At 50.4% G+C, this 16345-nt stretch overlaps 2 protein-coding genes across 2 annotated transcripts in view; one reads left to right on the forward strand and one right to left on the reverse strand.

The window, feature by feature from the left end:
* The window catches only part of ECE1 (endothelin converting enzyme 1), a 136889-nt gene that overhangs the window by 16839 nt on the left and 103705 nt on the right, over positions 1 to 16345 (forward strand). Inside the window, exons 2-3 of the mRNA XM_088459490.1 lie at positions 2251 to 2326; positions 2776 to 2825. Coding sequence (XP_088315616.1) covers positions 2278 to 2326; positions 2776 to 2825 — 99 coding nt within the window. The 5' untranslated portion in view covers positions 2251 to 2277. The remainder of the gene's footprint in view (positions 1 to 2250; positions 2327 to 2775; positions 2826 to 16345) is intronic.
* The window catches only part of ALPL (alkaline phosphatase, biomineralization associated), a 29951-nt gene that overhangs the window by 3046 nt on the left and 10560 nt on the right, over positions 1 to 16345 (reverse strand). The window contains exons 2-11 of the mRNA XM_088459492.1: positions 9233 to 9344; positions 8376 to 8495; positions 8173 to 8288; positions 3332 to 3506; positions 2919 to 3094; positions 2537 to 2677; positions 1579 to 1648; positions 1056 to 1190; positions 484 to 675; positions 125 to 244 (exon numbers count right to left, since the gene is read on the reverse strand). Of these exons, the coding sequence (XP_088315618.1) occupies positions 125 to 244; positions 484 to 675; positions 1056 to 1190; positions 1579 to 1648; positions 2537 to 2677; positions 2919 to 3094; positions 3332 to 3506; positions 8173 to 8288; positions 8376 to 8495; positions 9233 to 9299 (1312 nt within the window). The 5' untranslated portion in view covers positions 9300 to 9344. The remainder of the gene's footprint in view (positions 1 to 124; positions 245 to 483; positions 676 to 1055; positions 1191 to 1578; positions 1649 to 2536; positions 2678 to 2918; positions 3095 to 3331; positions 3507 to 8172; positions 8289 to 8375; positions 8496 to 9232; positions 9345 to 16345) is intronic.

The raw sequence follows: 16345 nt of genomic DNA on the forward strand, positions 1-16345 counted from the left end.
TTTGGGATGTAGCCTAGTACTTGCTGCTTTGAGGACCACTAGAGATTGTGTTGCAGGGCACAAGCAAAACCTCCTGTAGGAACATTTGTTAGCCTCTCCCAATGTGTTATGTACTTGTACTCACTGTAATCCAAAGTGGAGACATTTTCCCGTCTCCCGTCCACTAGTCTGTAACCAGGTCCATTTCCGTAAAGGATCGACGTGTACGGATTGCTGTCAACGTCGCTTAGTTCTGGAGCTAAACCTGCAATTCACACGAGATGAAGCAGTTGATCGGTTAACTGTTCTCTTCCAAATGATATGTCCTGCTCAGATGTTTATTGCTGGCCCTAGCATTATATGATCAGTGGTGTGGTTTCCGTTAATTAAGGATTTATATGGTTTATGGTAAATGGCTGGCATTGCATGGTTCTCCAACACACCGCAGACTGTCTAAAGCCTTTCCCAGAAGACTTTATGAAGCTCTAATTTTCTGTATCTTACCAAAAATGGATGAGCCACGATGGGTGTAGCCGCCAAATGTGAAGACGTGGGAGTGGTCGGCAGTGACCACGGTCAGGGTTTCATCCGCTGAGGTCATGGTCCCCGCCAGGCCAATGGCAATGTCCATCTGCACAGCCTCGTGCAATGCTTGTTTGGCTTTCCCATCATGATGGCCGTGGTCTATCCGTCCACCTGTCCCAACACAAAGGAACACTCAGACAGGTCTCTATCACAATCTCCCTTAAGACCTGATGGCAGGGTTTGGTATCACCTGGAGGTCAGTAACTAATGACCACCTTGACACCAAACTTCCTCGCCACAGGAGTCCAATGCCAAGGTCCTGGCTTCTTCTCCTGTGGACATGTTACATCCACAACTGCTACCCATGGTTTGTGGGGTGGCAGTGCCAAGTCCTACAGCCTGCACACTGCAAACATAAGGGGTTGTGGGGATGGAAGCCGATAGTAAGCGGAGGCCTAGGAGAGAATATAGTGGTCTAGAACAGGGTGCAGTATCCTGTTAGGGAAGGTCTTAGGGGCCACAGAATGGTACATGAAATACAGTGCACTCACCCTCCACAAGAAGGAAGAATCCTTTGGGGTTTTTCTTCAGGATGCTGATGGCCACTTTCGTCATCTCCGGCAGGGAGGGATCTGTAGATGTGTTTCTGTCCAGATCATACACCATATCCCCTGGCTCAAACAAACCTAGAACACACATTGCCCATTAACATACTTAAAATATATATATATATATATAAATTTTTTATTTTTTTTTTTCCTTTTTAGTGTTTTTGCAGCAGCTGTATAAAGTGTTTGTTGGTGGTAGTTTAAGGTTTGCAAAAATGTGTCCCAAGAAAACCCAGTTGTGTTCACCCGTTTCACAAACTAGGTCCTCAAAGCACCCAAGCAGGACAGGTTTAGTATATCCATACTTCGGCCCAGGTGACTTAATTGGTACCTCAGTCAATTAAAATTGACTATCTGTGGTGCAGCATGGCTATCATTACAACTTGGGCTGTTGGGGTGTGTTGGGGGAAACCCGGTGTCACCTGAGAACATTTGCCCTGATCAGAGGTTGTCCCACATAACTCACCCAGTAGATAGTCTACATCCTGAGGTCTCAGTGCCATTAATTGCTCGCGGTTCCACACATAATGTGCAGCCTACAGGAAAGCAGAAAAATGTACAATGTGTAAATGTCATTTAACGACTCTTGCACCAAATTAAGTGGCTGTAGACGTCTGAAACATGCTATAAATCTAGTAACTGATGGTGGCTGAAAACCTGCCCATCCTTCCTTCACTGCCCAGGACTCGCAAAAGCTCTGGGAAGTGATAAAGTGGAGTGATAAACGACCAACCAATCGGCTCCCAACGGTCATGTTACAGGCTGTGTTTAAAAACTGACAGTTGGGAGCTGATTGGTTGGTCGTTTATCGCTGTCCACTTTATTACATCCCAGAGCTTCATACATCTGTTGGTGTTGTACTCCCCTATGCTCTCTCCATCACACTACACTTCCTGTCCCTTTAAACTTTCATGTCCTCCTTTTGAAACGTTACTACAATGCGCAATTCTTTTGACGCTTGCTAAACCCTCATGCATTATTTATTGCCCACCTAGACTACTGCAACCTGGCCTCTTTTTTTTTCCCCCTGCAATCTGTGCTAAATGCTGCGTAAATTGTCGCTTTCAGGCTTGTCCACACAACGTAGCTGCAGACCAATCCATATACTACAGCGGTTATTTTTTTATTTTGTCTGTAGGATTAAAGATCTCTGATTAACTGTAAGATGGAGACAGGATCTAACGAAGAAACGTTCCCTGCTGTCTGCGAGACTGGTAAGGACCATATGATGAGCCCATTTATATGATGTAAGGCGACAGGTCCTAGAAGAAGGCACAGGTTTATCTGCTCATTTACAGAAAGGATAGTTTGTGGCACCAAACCCCCCACCAGCGGCCTCCATCATGATCCGTATCCGGCTAACCATTCCTGCTGTGGCAAGGAACCAGCTGGCTGCGTTGGCATGAGGAACTTTTGTTTTTTACCTTTTTGGACTTCTTTTCCAGCCAAACGTGGGTCAGATTTAACCCGTCCAGACGTGTGCCATTTGCCTTGGCGTCCATGGGATACTCTACGTCTGACGTGTTTTTAGGAAACATGTATTTCCTTCCTCCGCCCATGATGACCTGCAATGGGAATAGATAGTATTAGGGTACCTATATTAACTGTAGCTCCTCTGTGACCGACCAACCACAATTCTAACCAACACTTCTTATTCTTCCAGTGAAACTTGTCCTATCCAAGCTCTGGATCATCTCAGAAGCTACTAAAAACGTAAGTAACGGCTGATACATTGTGTTCTTATAGTTTTATATGACAACTCGCGCTATCTGGCTTTGTGGCAGAACATGTGTAGTGGCCACCTACCTCTATATCCGGGATATTATGCATCAGCTGCCAGGCAATGTCTTTGCAGCCTTGCTCCACTGCTTCTTTGGGCATCTCGTTATCAGAGTACCAGTCCCTGTCGACACAGTGAGCGTAGGCGGCACTGGGTGTGGCATGGAGTACCCTGGTCGTAGTTACCACACCGACAGACTTTCCTGGTGAATGATAAGAAGATTTATGAAAGTCCGCTAATGAGAACAGAGATTTACCCGTTCCTAGGGGCATGTGAGCATTCGGGGTCTGAATACCTTTGCAGTCATTTATAGAGCCAAAGGGAAAACGCATGACCTGAAAAAGGGATTTATAACGTGGATACTACAAGGATAAGGGTCTATTTCCGATCTTTACTATATAACATCAGTAAGGGCCACTTCTGACCTATAGTCACTCACCTGCATCTTTAGCCCATTTTAGGATGGATTTGACTTCGTTGCCCTTGGTGGTGTTACACTGACCCCTCACTGCTGCTGCGTTTACACCCACAGTCCCCTCGTTGGACTTCACCCCGCATAAATAGGCTGTGGCAGTGCCCGCGCTGTCGGGTACCTGCGCGTTGGTGTTGTACGTCTGTGAAAGAGAAGTTTCAGGTCGGTAAGCGCGGGGTCGGCCGTGCTCTCGGCAAACGGTGCTGTGTACCGGATCTGTATTACAGGTCTAAGCCTGGCGTGACCCAAGCTGTTCCCCCTACACCAAGCAGTCTGCTCACTACTTGTATTATGGCGATGGACAGATCTATGTAGACTTGGAGCAAATCACTGAACCAAAATTGGCTCAACTGACGGGCAATGATCTTGTTAAGACACGGGTAAGGCCATAAAGGAAAGTAAGTATAGCTACGTTTATATGCTCCGAATTTCCAATCTTTGAATACATTGTGCAGAATTGGGGCAGGAGGAGGCTGCTGGGGGCTAGACGTGGCTACTAGTAAATGCTGTAGTTACTATTTATATCTGTACACGATATAATATAATGTTAGAAGTGATACGAGTAAGGCAAACTCCATAACCCCCCCCAACAAAGAAACCCTATTAGCAGTCTAATAGGCAGCGCAGCCACAACTTGCCATAATAGTTGCGACACTAACTACTTAAGCGGTATCCACTGGGAGGGTGAATATGTAATCAACCAGTGAGGAACATCAGGGGTGGGCAATACACAGCCCTCCAGGGGAGGGATTATGGAGTGTTGGGTTTAGGCACTGGGGGGGGTGGGAGTGTTGGGTTTAGGCACGGGGGGGGGGGGGGGGGGGTTGGGGAGTGTTGGGTCTAACCACGGGGGGGGGGGAAGGAGTGTTGGGTGTAGGCACGGGGGGGGGGAGGAGTGTTGGGTTTAGGCACGGGGGGGGGAGGAGTGTTTGGTCTAGGCACGGGGGGGGAGGAGTGTTGGGTTTAGGCACGGGGGGGAGGAGTGTTGGGTTTAGGCACGGGGGCGGGGGGGAGGAGTGTTGGGTTTAGGCACGGGGGCGGGGGGTTGGAGTGTTGGGTTTAGGCACGGGGGGGGGGGGGGGGGAGTGTTGGGTTTAGGCACGGGGGGGGGGGGAGTGTTTGGTCTAGGCACGGGGGGGGGGAGGAGTGTTGGGTTTAGGCACGGGGGGGAGGAGTGTTGGGTTTAGGCACGGGGGCGGGGGGTTGGAGTGTTGGGTTTAGGCACGGGGGGGAGGAGTGTTGGGTTTAGGCACGGGGGCGGGGGGTTGGAGTGTTGGGTTTAGGCACGGGGGGGGGGGGAGTGTTGGGTTTAGGCACGTGGGGGGGGGGGAGTGTTGGGTTTAGGCACGTGGGGGGGGGGGGAGTGTTGGGTTTAGGCACGGGGGGGGGGGGGAGTGTTGGGTTTAGGCACGGGGGGGGGGAGGAGTGTTGGGTTTAGGCACGGGGGGGAGGAGTGTCGGGTTTAGGCCACTGGGGGGGGGGGGGGGGGGGGAGTGTTGGGTTTAGGCACTGGGGGGGGGGTTGTTGTGTCTAGGCACTGGGGGGGGCACTGGGGGGGGGTTTGTGTTGGGTTTAGGCACTGGGGGGGGAGTGTTGGGTTTAGGCACTGGGGGGGGGGAGTGTTGGGTTTAGGCACGGGGGGGGGCAGTGTTGGGTTTAGGCACTGGGGGGGCACTGGGGGGGGGTTGTGTTGGGTTTAGGCACTGGGGGGGAGGAGTGTTGGGTTTAGGCACTGGGGGGGGGGGGGGGGGGGGAGTGTTGGCTTTAGGCACTGGGGGGGGAGTGTTGGCTTTAGGCACTGCGGGGGGGGGGGGGGGGGAGTGTTGGCTTTAGGCATTGGGGGGGGGGGGGAGTGTTGGGTTTAGGCACGGGGGGGGGGGAAGTGTTGGGTTTAGGCACGGGGGAAGGGGAGTGTCGGGTTTAGGCACGGGGGAAGGGGAGTGTCGGGTTTAGGCACGGGGGGGGAGGAGTGTCGGGTTTAGGCACGGGGGGGGGAGGAGTGTCGGGTTTAGGCACGGGGGGGAGGAGTGTCGGGTTTAGGCACGGGGGGGGAGGAGTGTCGGGTTTAGGCACGGGGGGGGGGGGGAGTGTTGGGTTTAGGCACTGGGGGGGGGGGAGTGTTGGGTTTAGGCACTGGGGGGGGGGGGAGTGTTGGGTTTAGGCACTGGGGGGGGGGGAGTGTTGGGTTTAGGCACTGGGGGGGGGGAGTGTTGGGTTTAGGCACTGGGGGGGGGGGAGTGTTGGGTTTAGGCACTGGGGGGGGGAGTGTTGGGTTTAGGCACTGGGGGGGGGAGTGTTGGGTTTAGGCACTGGGGGGGGGAGTGTTGGGTTTAGGCACTGGGGGGGGAGTGTTGGGTTTAGGCACTGGGGGGGGAGTGTTGGGTTTAGGCACTGGGGGGGGCACTGGGGGGGGTTTAGGCACTGGGGGGGGGAGTGTTGGGATTAGGCACTGGGGGGGGAGTGTTGGGTTTAGGCACTAGGGGGGGGGGAGTGTTGGAGTTGGTGCTAACATACTTACCTAAATGTTGGGATTCTGACTGATGGGATGCTGTTGAAATTCTGACCAGCGGCATCCCGACCGCCAGCCATCCATACCCAACCTGATGTGAGTCAATGTGATGGAGAATATACAGTAGATTGTGAGCTCCAGTGGAGCAGGGGACTGGTGGGAATGGCTGATGTAGTCTCTGTAAAGTGCTGCGGGTATGTGTGCGCTATATGAATAACTTTTAATACATAACTGTCCCCTGGTCGTCTTTTACAATGTCGGCAGCCTTTTTATTTATGCCCCTGGTTCCCCCTCTCGGGATTCCTCCCAGGAGTTTGTCCTTGTGCCCGATGTTGGAAACCAGTGGCGCTTAGATGGAGCAATCAGTACATCGCTGGTTTGTCTGTAAGGGGGAAACCGTTCAGCAGATAATGCAGATGTTTCAACTGTGATGAGTAGACTTCTGCCATTCTCCATCTACTGGGCTCTGCGGCTGCCCGGGATAGGAAGGTTTTTATGCTGGCTCTGCAATCCTGCGCGTGGGGGATTATTCTGCAGAACCTGTCATGTGTATACTGAGTGACTGCATGATAGGGAGGTGGGTTGTGTTCTCAGGTGTGTATTAGATTAGGTTCAGGTGTGTAGCGCTGTCCACGGTAAGAGCGTTGAATTGGCAGCACTAAATGCAGAAGATGGATGGGGTCCTGCCAGCCTGATGTGGGCAGGTCTTTCACTTTACACCATCCGAACTGGTGACTAAATGGGCAGTGTTTCTTTTAAGGATCCTGTCTGGGAATTGACTAGATCTCTAAGCAAAGCATGGGGGAGATGTACTAACCCTTGGGGGGAGAGAAATTACCAACCAATCAGCTCCTAACTAGCTAACATGCTGTTTGAAAAATTTAATTTATGTGCTGATTGGTACTAGGGGGTCTATTTATTAAGCCTTGAATGGAGATAAAGTGAATGGAGATAAGGTACAAGCCAATCGGCTCCTAACTGCCATGTCACAGGCTGTTTTTGAAAAATTAGTTAGGAGCTGATTGGCTGGTACTTTGTGGTCAATTTACTAAGCCTTTGGAGATAAAGTGAATGGTGAAAGTACCAGCCAATCAGCTACTGTCATTTTTGTTAACTCAGCCTGTGACATGGCAGTTGGGAGCTGATTGGCTGGCTTAGTAACTAGACCCCCTTTATCTCTCTCCTAGGCTTAGTACATATATCCCAATGTGTTATCCCTGCAAATCATTAGGTGTAGTTTCAACCCTGCTTCTGTGGATGTGACATGTAATGTCTATAAAGGTCAGCTGAAGGATAAGGTGGTGCGGGCACATATAGGTGCAGTCTTTGAGATCACGTGACTAGTATGCGACATTTATAGTGATCCCTACTTTTCGGGGGGTGGGGCCACAGAGCAGCTTCTTTACGGAGTGGCAGTGCCCCTATTTCTGCAGGAGACTGGGTGGTAGTGAGCAGTGTGGGGTTCTGTATGTAATGTGAATCTCCTGACTCGACCCAGGTTCCTGCAGCTGCAATGTGAGGACAGATCAGGGTGTTGTGATAACGGGTCATGTTTGGGTGTCTGTTGTGAGGCCTCAGCTAATGCCTCTTCCACAAGGCTGTTGGGACACGGCATTAAGTATTTGGGAAAATGCAGCTTAAGTGATGGATTATAATGTCAGACCGAGGTTACCATGGCATGACCTGTATTTAGGGGTATCTGACCTGGCGGCTACTTTACCCTGAAGATTGATGGCACATGTTTGTCTATTGCATAAATGCCTCCAATCTGCACTGAACACGGCCGGTCTCCTGTGACCTCATCAACCTGTCCATCTACTGACGTCTCCACTATGGTTTACAGCGACCAAACTCCAGCAGCAAAGATAAATGGAGTTTGAAGAGGTTCACACGGTGCCAAGGTTGCATAGCTGTGCCCAGGGCTGGCTCTAGCTTTAGGCAGCTGCCTAGGTGGCTGGGATTTAGGGGGGGGCTACCAATCTACCAATCACAACATTTAGGATGTCTCAAAGGCATCTTTGTTGTACTTGATACAGGCGGGTGCAGTGGAACTTCTAAGACGCCACAGCAAAGTGTGTGTGTGTTTGCCTAGGGTGCCGAGAAACCTTGCCATGGCTGTGCCGGTCACCCTGAGATGGAGCACTAAGCCTTTCACCTGAAACCAGGCATTTCTGTTGCTTATAAATCTGTCCAAATAAACGGACAGAAAATGGCGCGGGCGCTTTACTGATTCTGCTGGTACAGATTGCTACAGTCTCTGCTTCAAACCAACCACCATGACAGATGAGGAGCCGCTCACCTTTGAAAGGGCAACATATGGGAACTTGTCCATCTCCAGCACAGACTCCTCTCCAGGCTGCCCGGCAAGCTGTCCCTTTAAGATCCGTGTTGCGGTCACCGTTGGCACACCCATACCTACGTAACACCAGAGAGAAGCCACGTTAGTGGAAATGCTTTTTCTAAGCGTCCCCCTAGTCTATTGTTCATGGATCCGGTCCTCACCATCTCCCAGGAACATGATGACATTCTTGGCAACGTTGGTGTTAAGTTTCTCGAGCTGCAGTGCATGTCTTAGGGTGTCCTGAGCCTGGTTCCGCCAGTAGTCCGGGTTCTTTTCTTTCTCTGCAGGGGAATAGAGCTGGTATTAGACAGTGAGGACTATACATGCCTGTAACGTGTAGGAACTGCCCCAGTACCTGACCTGCTGGTGACCTGGATGCCTGACCTATAGTTGGTGGACAGTGACCTATCATATGGGTGACCTGACGGCAGTAAGAGACAATTGCAGCTGTACTCTAAGATAATACTCCTCTGCATGGCCGTAACTAGGGTAATGCGACCTGTGCCGTGGCACAGGGCACGGGGCCCTGTTTGGGGCTGTCAATTTTCCTGATTATTATTCTTACTTGTAGCTTCCTCTTCTTCTTTTATCTCCTGGCTGCCCCAGGAGTACCCCTATCTCTTCCCTGGCCCTTCCCCATGAAGCCATAGCCCTTTTTCAGGTGTCCCTATTTAAAAAAATGGAGGGGGGGGCACCAATGAGCTCTCTGGCACAGGGCACCAAAAAGTCTAGTTACAGCTCTGCTCCTCTGCCATGATCTCCAGAGAGGCGTCGGAGATTAAAGATCACTTACTAATCTCCCAGCAAGCTGTGACTTACAGATAGCTGTGCTGTAACATCCGCTGTGATAGTGACTCTTCTCCCTGAGCCCCGGTCTGCTTAGTGCTGCGCTCAGCTTCCATTCATGGTGCCAATAGGTGAGCGGTCCTATCCTGCCCCAGTGATGTGCACAAGGGAACTGCACACTGCGAATAAATGACCCCCCAAATCTCTCTCCATCCTCCCGTAAAGAACTTACCGGGGATAGTGACCGCTGCGGAGAGTCTGACCAGCAGAAGAAGAAGCCACACTGTCATCACCACCATTCTCCGATCCAGGCTCAGAACAGATCCAGTACCTTGTGTGCAGCCCTGTCAATTAAAAGCAGGAAGTGGTGATGAGAGAATTATTAGTGCAGCTTTCTGGAGTAATTGGCCCCATCTGTACTTTAACCAGCAGAGCTTGTTGGGTGAGCTGGGGAGAGATTGACATAATACAATGTACTCACCAATGTCATTGACTCACAAGGAATTGGCACGGCTCTGAGTTTTACGGCCCCTTCTGTGATGCAACCTGATGAGCGCTGGTGTCTGGCTGTGCCTTATAGAGGCTTCAGCATTGTTCTGTTTACATCAGTCTGAAGTAAACCAGGTTTGGTCTGTATTTATTTTTATATTTATTACCGTACATCTTACATATGTAAGGCATTAAATAAAAATATATTTGCATTAAAGGTGGATGGAAACTAATATGGGAATAAAGATCAATGCAGCCATTCCCAGAGGTTAAACCTACAAGACTTGGGGCCAAATTCAATTTGCCACGATAATCTGGGCATTTCCCCTGATAACTCGCAGTTGAATTCCACCATCCAACACCCTCTTGGTGTAATTGTAACTCAAGCGTTCATGGACCAATCACCTACATAATTGACACAGCCACTTTGTTGCCTGGACCACTGGACTGTCTGTTAGGAACTGGTTAAATCGTTTAGGCGCTGCCTAAAATTTGTGGGACCAACTGGCGCTGGTTCATGCTGAACTGGCTGATTACTTTCTTATGAATTGGTTCAAAGATGGTGGCACCCACTGGGGGAGGAGAGAGGGGAGAGAGACCCCCTTCAGCTTCAAAGGATGTCCAACCATACGTATTCCAGTAGTACCAACTCCCAAAAATACCACCATGCCAGGCTGCCAATGACCAGGATCCCTTCCATGCAGGTGCTGGACACACAGTGCCTTCTCTACTGGCTTGTTTCCCTGATGGTGGCGTCCTAAGATTCTGCGCATCAGACACCTGGTGGACTGTCCCATTTACTGATTGGTTAGTGCTATGATCTACAGAGGCCGTTAACTGGTTTCCTTCAAGTGGTCTAGGTCTCTATCGATATAGATCTCCCAGTTCCTGCCCCGGTACTTCAGTATCTGCAGCGAATGTAGCGTGCTCCTTTGCCCTCCTGGAGGCTATGCACCCCCAAATTCTATGTAACAGAAGAGACGACACTCGGAGACTGGCAATTCAATGAACCCTACATCAGGGTATTTATTGACCATTTAGTAACAATTGTCCTGAGGAAGGAGATGGGTTGCCCCCCAAAATGATGACTATCAATAAATAACCAGATGTAGGCGTGCCGCCTCTTCTGTTGTGTTTACTATAATATATAATATAATATAATATAATATATAATAATCAGCTGAGGATGTTGTGATGTGTTGCTAAAATTTCATCCTGACTTTTTTTTTCTATTATGACATGTTGAAGGGTAACATGACCTCTGGATTACTGTAATGCGCATTCTCTTAATATTTACATGTCGGGTTACATGATGGAACACCCGTGTAGGTACTTATTACACGTAAGCAAGCTACAATATTTAACCACTCTTGCTTAATAATCTGTCCAGGTTGATGCTGCCACTGTAGAGCTAATGTGTAACGTCCTGTATAAGCTATTTCTCTCTCCCCCCCCCCCCCCCCCCCCCCTCCCCCCTCGTCTTGCGTTATTCCTATAACCTGCTGATGGGTGACATTTGTTTGCTCCCTGGCAGAGATGGTGCGAATGATGGATTAGTCTCTCTCCAGAAGGCGCTCGTCTTGCGTTACTGGTGGGTGACTGGCATCTGGACGGTAACACCTAATAAGGAGATTGCTCCTTGTCTTGGACAGTTAACCCATATAGGGTAATCTGCAATGGCTACATGGGCCTCTAGTAACACACACTAAGGGGTCTATTTACTAAGCAGTGTTAGGAGATAGAGTGAAAAGTGATAAGGTACCAGCCAATCCGCTCCCAACTGTCATTTTTCAAACACAGCCTGTGAGATGGCAGTTGGGAGCTGATTGGCTGGCACCTTATCACTTTTCACTCTGTCTCCTAACACTGCTTAGTAAATAGACCCCTAAGGGAGATCTACTCAGCTGTGGAGAGAGTACCAACCAATCAGCTCTTGTTGTTTTGCAAACACAGCCTGTACAGTTACAGGAGCTGATTGGTTTGTACTTTCTCTCTCCAAGACTTGGTACTAACCCAAACACACACGAGTCTGGCTGTAAAGATGGCAGCCTGTACCGTATGCCATTGTCTCGTTTGTCCTTTGGCCACCATCAAACAGATTATTTGCTCTGAATGACGCAGACTACAGGACACACAAGCTCTGTCTATCTAATGCTGGGCATACACTGCCAGATAAAATGTCTGTCAGACCGACAGACATTTTATCTGGCTGCCTGCCAGCCGCAGATGTCCGCGGCATATACTGTGAGAGAAATCTCAGTGTATAGCCCGACATCCGCGCTCCGCCCCCGGGGGAGGAGACATTTCCCTGTTCCTTCCGTAGGAAGGAACACAGGAAATGTCTGTCGGCCGCGCTGGGCATACACTGCCCGATGCGGCCGACAGTTTCCCGGGTAAATATCGCATCGGACGGGCATGCTGGATAATCCAGCATGCCCGACCGAGCAATATTTAACCCTCGGTCGCCCGCATACACGCTGCAATTATCGCAGCGATCCGCCGATATCGGGCGGATCGTCCCGATAATTGCAGAGTGTATGGCCAGCATAAGATGGGGGCAGCAGATTTAATGGCTGTTGTAGTTTGGAAAGTGAGTAAAACTTATTACTGACACTGATCCATGCTCTCTCCATCCACATACAAGGTGGTCAAAATATGGGGTCAGTATAGAACCTCAGACTTGGGTAGCCTGATGGCGTGTGTGCTGGGACCTGTAGTTCCACAGCAGTGGTAAAGCCCAAGTTTACTCCTCTCTGTAGAAAATCGCCCTGTCTCATGCTAGGGGGAGGCTGGGGATCTATCAGTCTGGTTGGCTATAGCTGCCCCCAGCTGGTACTTACCCCGCCAGTCTGCATGTAAAATAGCACAGACACATGAGGACCAGGAGTGCCACAACAGAGCAGACCACGGCTGTGAGCAGTATGTGCATGTCGTTGCTCAGTGCCATGACTCCAGGTACCCCTCGCTGCCAACCTGCTTTCCTGTGCTGAGTGTCCAGGTTCCCTGCGACCTCTGGCAGCGGATTTCAGGATTTACTTCCACCTGATCAGATAATGCTCCCGATTAACTCTTCCAACAACTGAGCTGTGCGGAGGGAGCTGTGCGGAGGGATACTTCCTGTGTCCTGCCAGGTGATGGTTCAGTATGTCCAGTATTCTATAACGCAGGGGTAGGTAACTTCTGCTGTGGGACTACATATTCCAGCATGCCCTGCCAGAGTTATGCTGGAGTGCCCCAAGTTGCCTACCCATGGCATAACATCGGCACTGCTGGGCTTCCAGTATATGGTATATACTTCAGGTGAGCAGAGGCTCGCTCACCAGTCTAATGTTACTGACTGTAGCCAGAATTATCTGGTCCCACATGGCTGCAGCAGGCACCCCGGGTGATGTGGAGTCTGACCCATCTCCAGATTATTGGGATACTGGCTGGTAGTAATTACTCTCAGTAATCACTGTTCACAGAGCACAAGGAGTCCTTTTGTCTATATAATGTAACAGAGCCGTAACTAGACTTTTTGGTGCCCTGTGCCAGAAAGAGCATTGGTGCCCCCCTCATTTTTCAAAGGGACATAATGCACCCAAAAAAGGGCCATGGCTTCATGGGGAAGGGCCAGGGAAGAGATGGGAGAGGCCAGGAGAAGCTGGGGATGAAATAAGAGGAATCTTCAAGCAAGAATGATAATAAACAGAAATTTGGAAGGCCCAAACAGTGCCCCCTGACCTGTGGTGCGATGGCATCGGCCGCACTACCCTAGCTACGGCCCTGTAACGTAACCTACATGACAGGACTTTTGCTCCAGGCAGGGGACCCCAGTGTCGGTGCAGGGGTTAAAAGTATGGAGCGTGGCAGTGAGGGGGTTAAATGTAGAACCTATTGGTGGGCCAACATAGAAATGCTTCCAGGACTGATGTGACCTGTAATGGTGACATTACTGTTGGGGCAGCCACCTTTACCAAATGCATACACTGCATAAGCCGTCAGGACAGAGAGCAGGGGGGTGGTGCCCAGGCTGTCAGGGCAGAGGATGGGCGTCTGGTAACTAAGGGGTCTATGTACTAATCCTTGGAGAGAAAGTAGGCTGAGAAAGTAACAACCAATCAGCTTCTAAGTTTTTTGTTTTTTTTCAAACGCTGCCTGTGAACTGACAATTAGGAGCTTATTGGCTGGTAATATGGAGCCCATTTATTAAGGATCGCATTTTGCAATGCGATCAGGGCATGCTGTACCGCCCATGATCGCATTGCAAAATGCGATCATACCGGCCGAATGTATGACCCGGCACAGGCAGGGAGATGGGCTCCGAAAAGAGCCCGTCCCTGCGATATGTCCGGAGCGCATCCGGGCTGCTGCGCATGCACAGTCCCGCGGACTGCACTTGAGCTGCGCCCATTGCCGGCAGATCCCTCCGCCGGCTGAAATGCGGTGAGTGCCCATAGGACACACCGGCTAACGCTATCTTCAGATGGCGTTAGCTGCTGGGGTCAATATCGGGAATGCTTCGCATTCCCAATATTGATACATTTGGCAGCATCGCATCCCCCATAGAAACCTATGGGGGAGGCGGCTGCCGGCAGCAATGGAGGGATCGCAGCAGGTATCGGAGATATGCGGTCCCTCCTTCATACATTCGGGGGATACTAAGTATTTGAGGTAAACCCCCGAAAACAGGTGTTTTCGGGGAATTTACCTCAAATGCAGTTTGATAAATGGGCCCCTATATCTCTGCCCACTTTATCCCTCTCCATGGCTAGGGCCGCGTACACACTGGATGATATCCATTAACGAGAACTATATCGTTCAACGATATATCGTTCATATCGTCCAATGTGTATGCACTCACTGACGAACGATGCGCGCTCCAGCGGAACAATAACTATATCCCCAGCCGGCTGTACATGCAGTTCAATCTGGGGATATCGTTGACTGTCATGCTGCCTAATGCCCCCTCCCCCGTCTTCGTTCGTGGCCGGCGTTGGCAAATGTGGATGCACTTACCGGTGCCGGGCCCGCCGCTGAATACATCGCCCCATATACACATCGTTCAGTGTGTACAGGCCTTTAGGGGGAGATGTACTAAGCTCTGGAAAGTGATAAATTGCCAACCGTTCAGCTCCTGTCATGTTACAGGCTGTGTTTTAAAAATTAGTTAGGAGCTGATTGGTTGGTAGTTCATCACTCTCCAGTTTATCACTTTCCAGAGCCTAAGTACATAGACCCCAGGTGGGGTCTGTCTCTACCCCCAGGGTAGAGACAGGTCCTTCAGTAAGGGGGAGATGTACTGAGCTGTGGAGAGTGATAAAGTACCAACCATTAAGCTCCTAACTGTCATGTTACAGGCTGTTTGACAGGAGCTGATTGGTGTGTACTTTCTCTCCACTTTATCACTTTTCAAGGCTTAGTACATCTCCCCCAAGATCCTGCATTTGCATTATTCGGTAGTTAACACACAGTTCAGGTATAGGAATAGATAATGTATGGAATAGGGGATGTGGTGTTTAGATGGTTACGTGTGAAAAATAGGGACTCCTGATAATGATGGGGACACTATATACAGTAAGCGAAGTGTTGTGATAATTGCGCTGTTGCGTCACTTTCTAGTTGCTACACAGGAATTGTTGTCCTTGGTATACCCCGGAATTAGGGCTGATTACTGTTCTGGAACTGGGGAACCCCTATGTCCTGTACATAATAACTTGTACACAGATTCATATTACCGGCTTCAGACCATGCACTTTGCATGTGCGATACAACATTTACCACCACAGACTACACACCAATGCCCTATTGTACTATAAAACTCATTTCTGTGGCTGAGCTCCAAATGCAGTGACCCCTAGTTCCCCCCGTTATTCTGCTGTATGAGATGAATGAGCGGCCACGTTGTGGTGGTCCCATTGTGTACGGGGACTTTCCCTGCTCTGTACACAGCAGCAACATTGTATCCGTGTGGGACAAATGTGTGTTTGTGTCACGGCCGCCTAATACGCTGTGTAGCAGATAACACGGCGATATCTGCACAAACTGCTACAGGAGCCGCTGTTCTCTGTACAATAATTTCCCACCACATTGCAGCCAGGAAACTACTCACTGGTTGTCCCAGATCTCTGGCCTCCTGGTCCTTATCCTGCTCCTCTTGGACCTCACAGAGCCCCTGCAAGAAGTGTCTCCCAAAGAAGGAAATTCTGCCACATTCAGATACTGCTACTGCACCAACATAAGTGTGCGTGCTACTAAGACTTGCTGCGCAGGGGTGTGGCCAGCCCATAAGGGGGTGTGGTTAGCACTTGCCACCAGCCCGTTCCAGTCTTCCTAGTAACTTACTGCATGTGCCTTGCTCACTGTGCTGCCTGCGTTGCAGAGCAGCCTAATGGGGAATATACCCCCTAACTGCAGGGATAATGCCACATAGACCTGTACCCCCATCTCACCTGTAACTTCATCACTGGCTGCATTTCTACTCCTCTGGGCAGGAAATCGCAGGTCTCCCCCAGCATCTTGTCTCCATACGCCCGGTCTGCCCCAGAGCTCCTGCTCTGGTCTCCTACTGTGTGGGGGTTTGGCACCAGTCTCGCACAGCAGCAGTGTCCTCTGTGTGTGCACATTGTGCATTATACAAGGGCAGTGAGAGGGGCGACAGGATCTAAGTTTTGGGGCCCACCTGTGTAATGTGACTGCCAGGGGACATGTCCTGGTCTCTGTGCAGCACAGTGGTGAGCAGGCCTCGTGCTTTCCTGCCAGTGGTGCAAGCACCAATGCAGGTTTTTTTGTTTTATTTTTAGGAGGGGGTCCCCTGAGCCACAGCCATACCACAACGCTGTACCCAGGACCGAACTGTCTTGATGTAGCTCAATGC

This window comes from Taudactylus pleione, unplaced genomic scaffold, assembly GCF_031769625.1.
Source record: "Taudactylus pleione unplaced genomic scaffold, aTauple2 ptg000912l, whole genome shotgun sequence".
In the NCBI taxonomy this organism is placed as follows: Eukaryota; Metazoa; Chordata; class Amphibia; order Anura; family Myobatrachidae; genus Taudactylus; species Taudactylus pleione.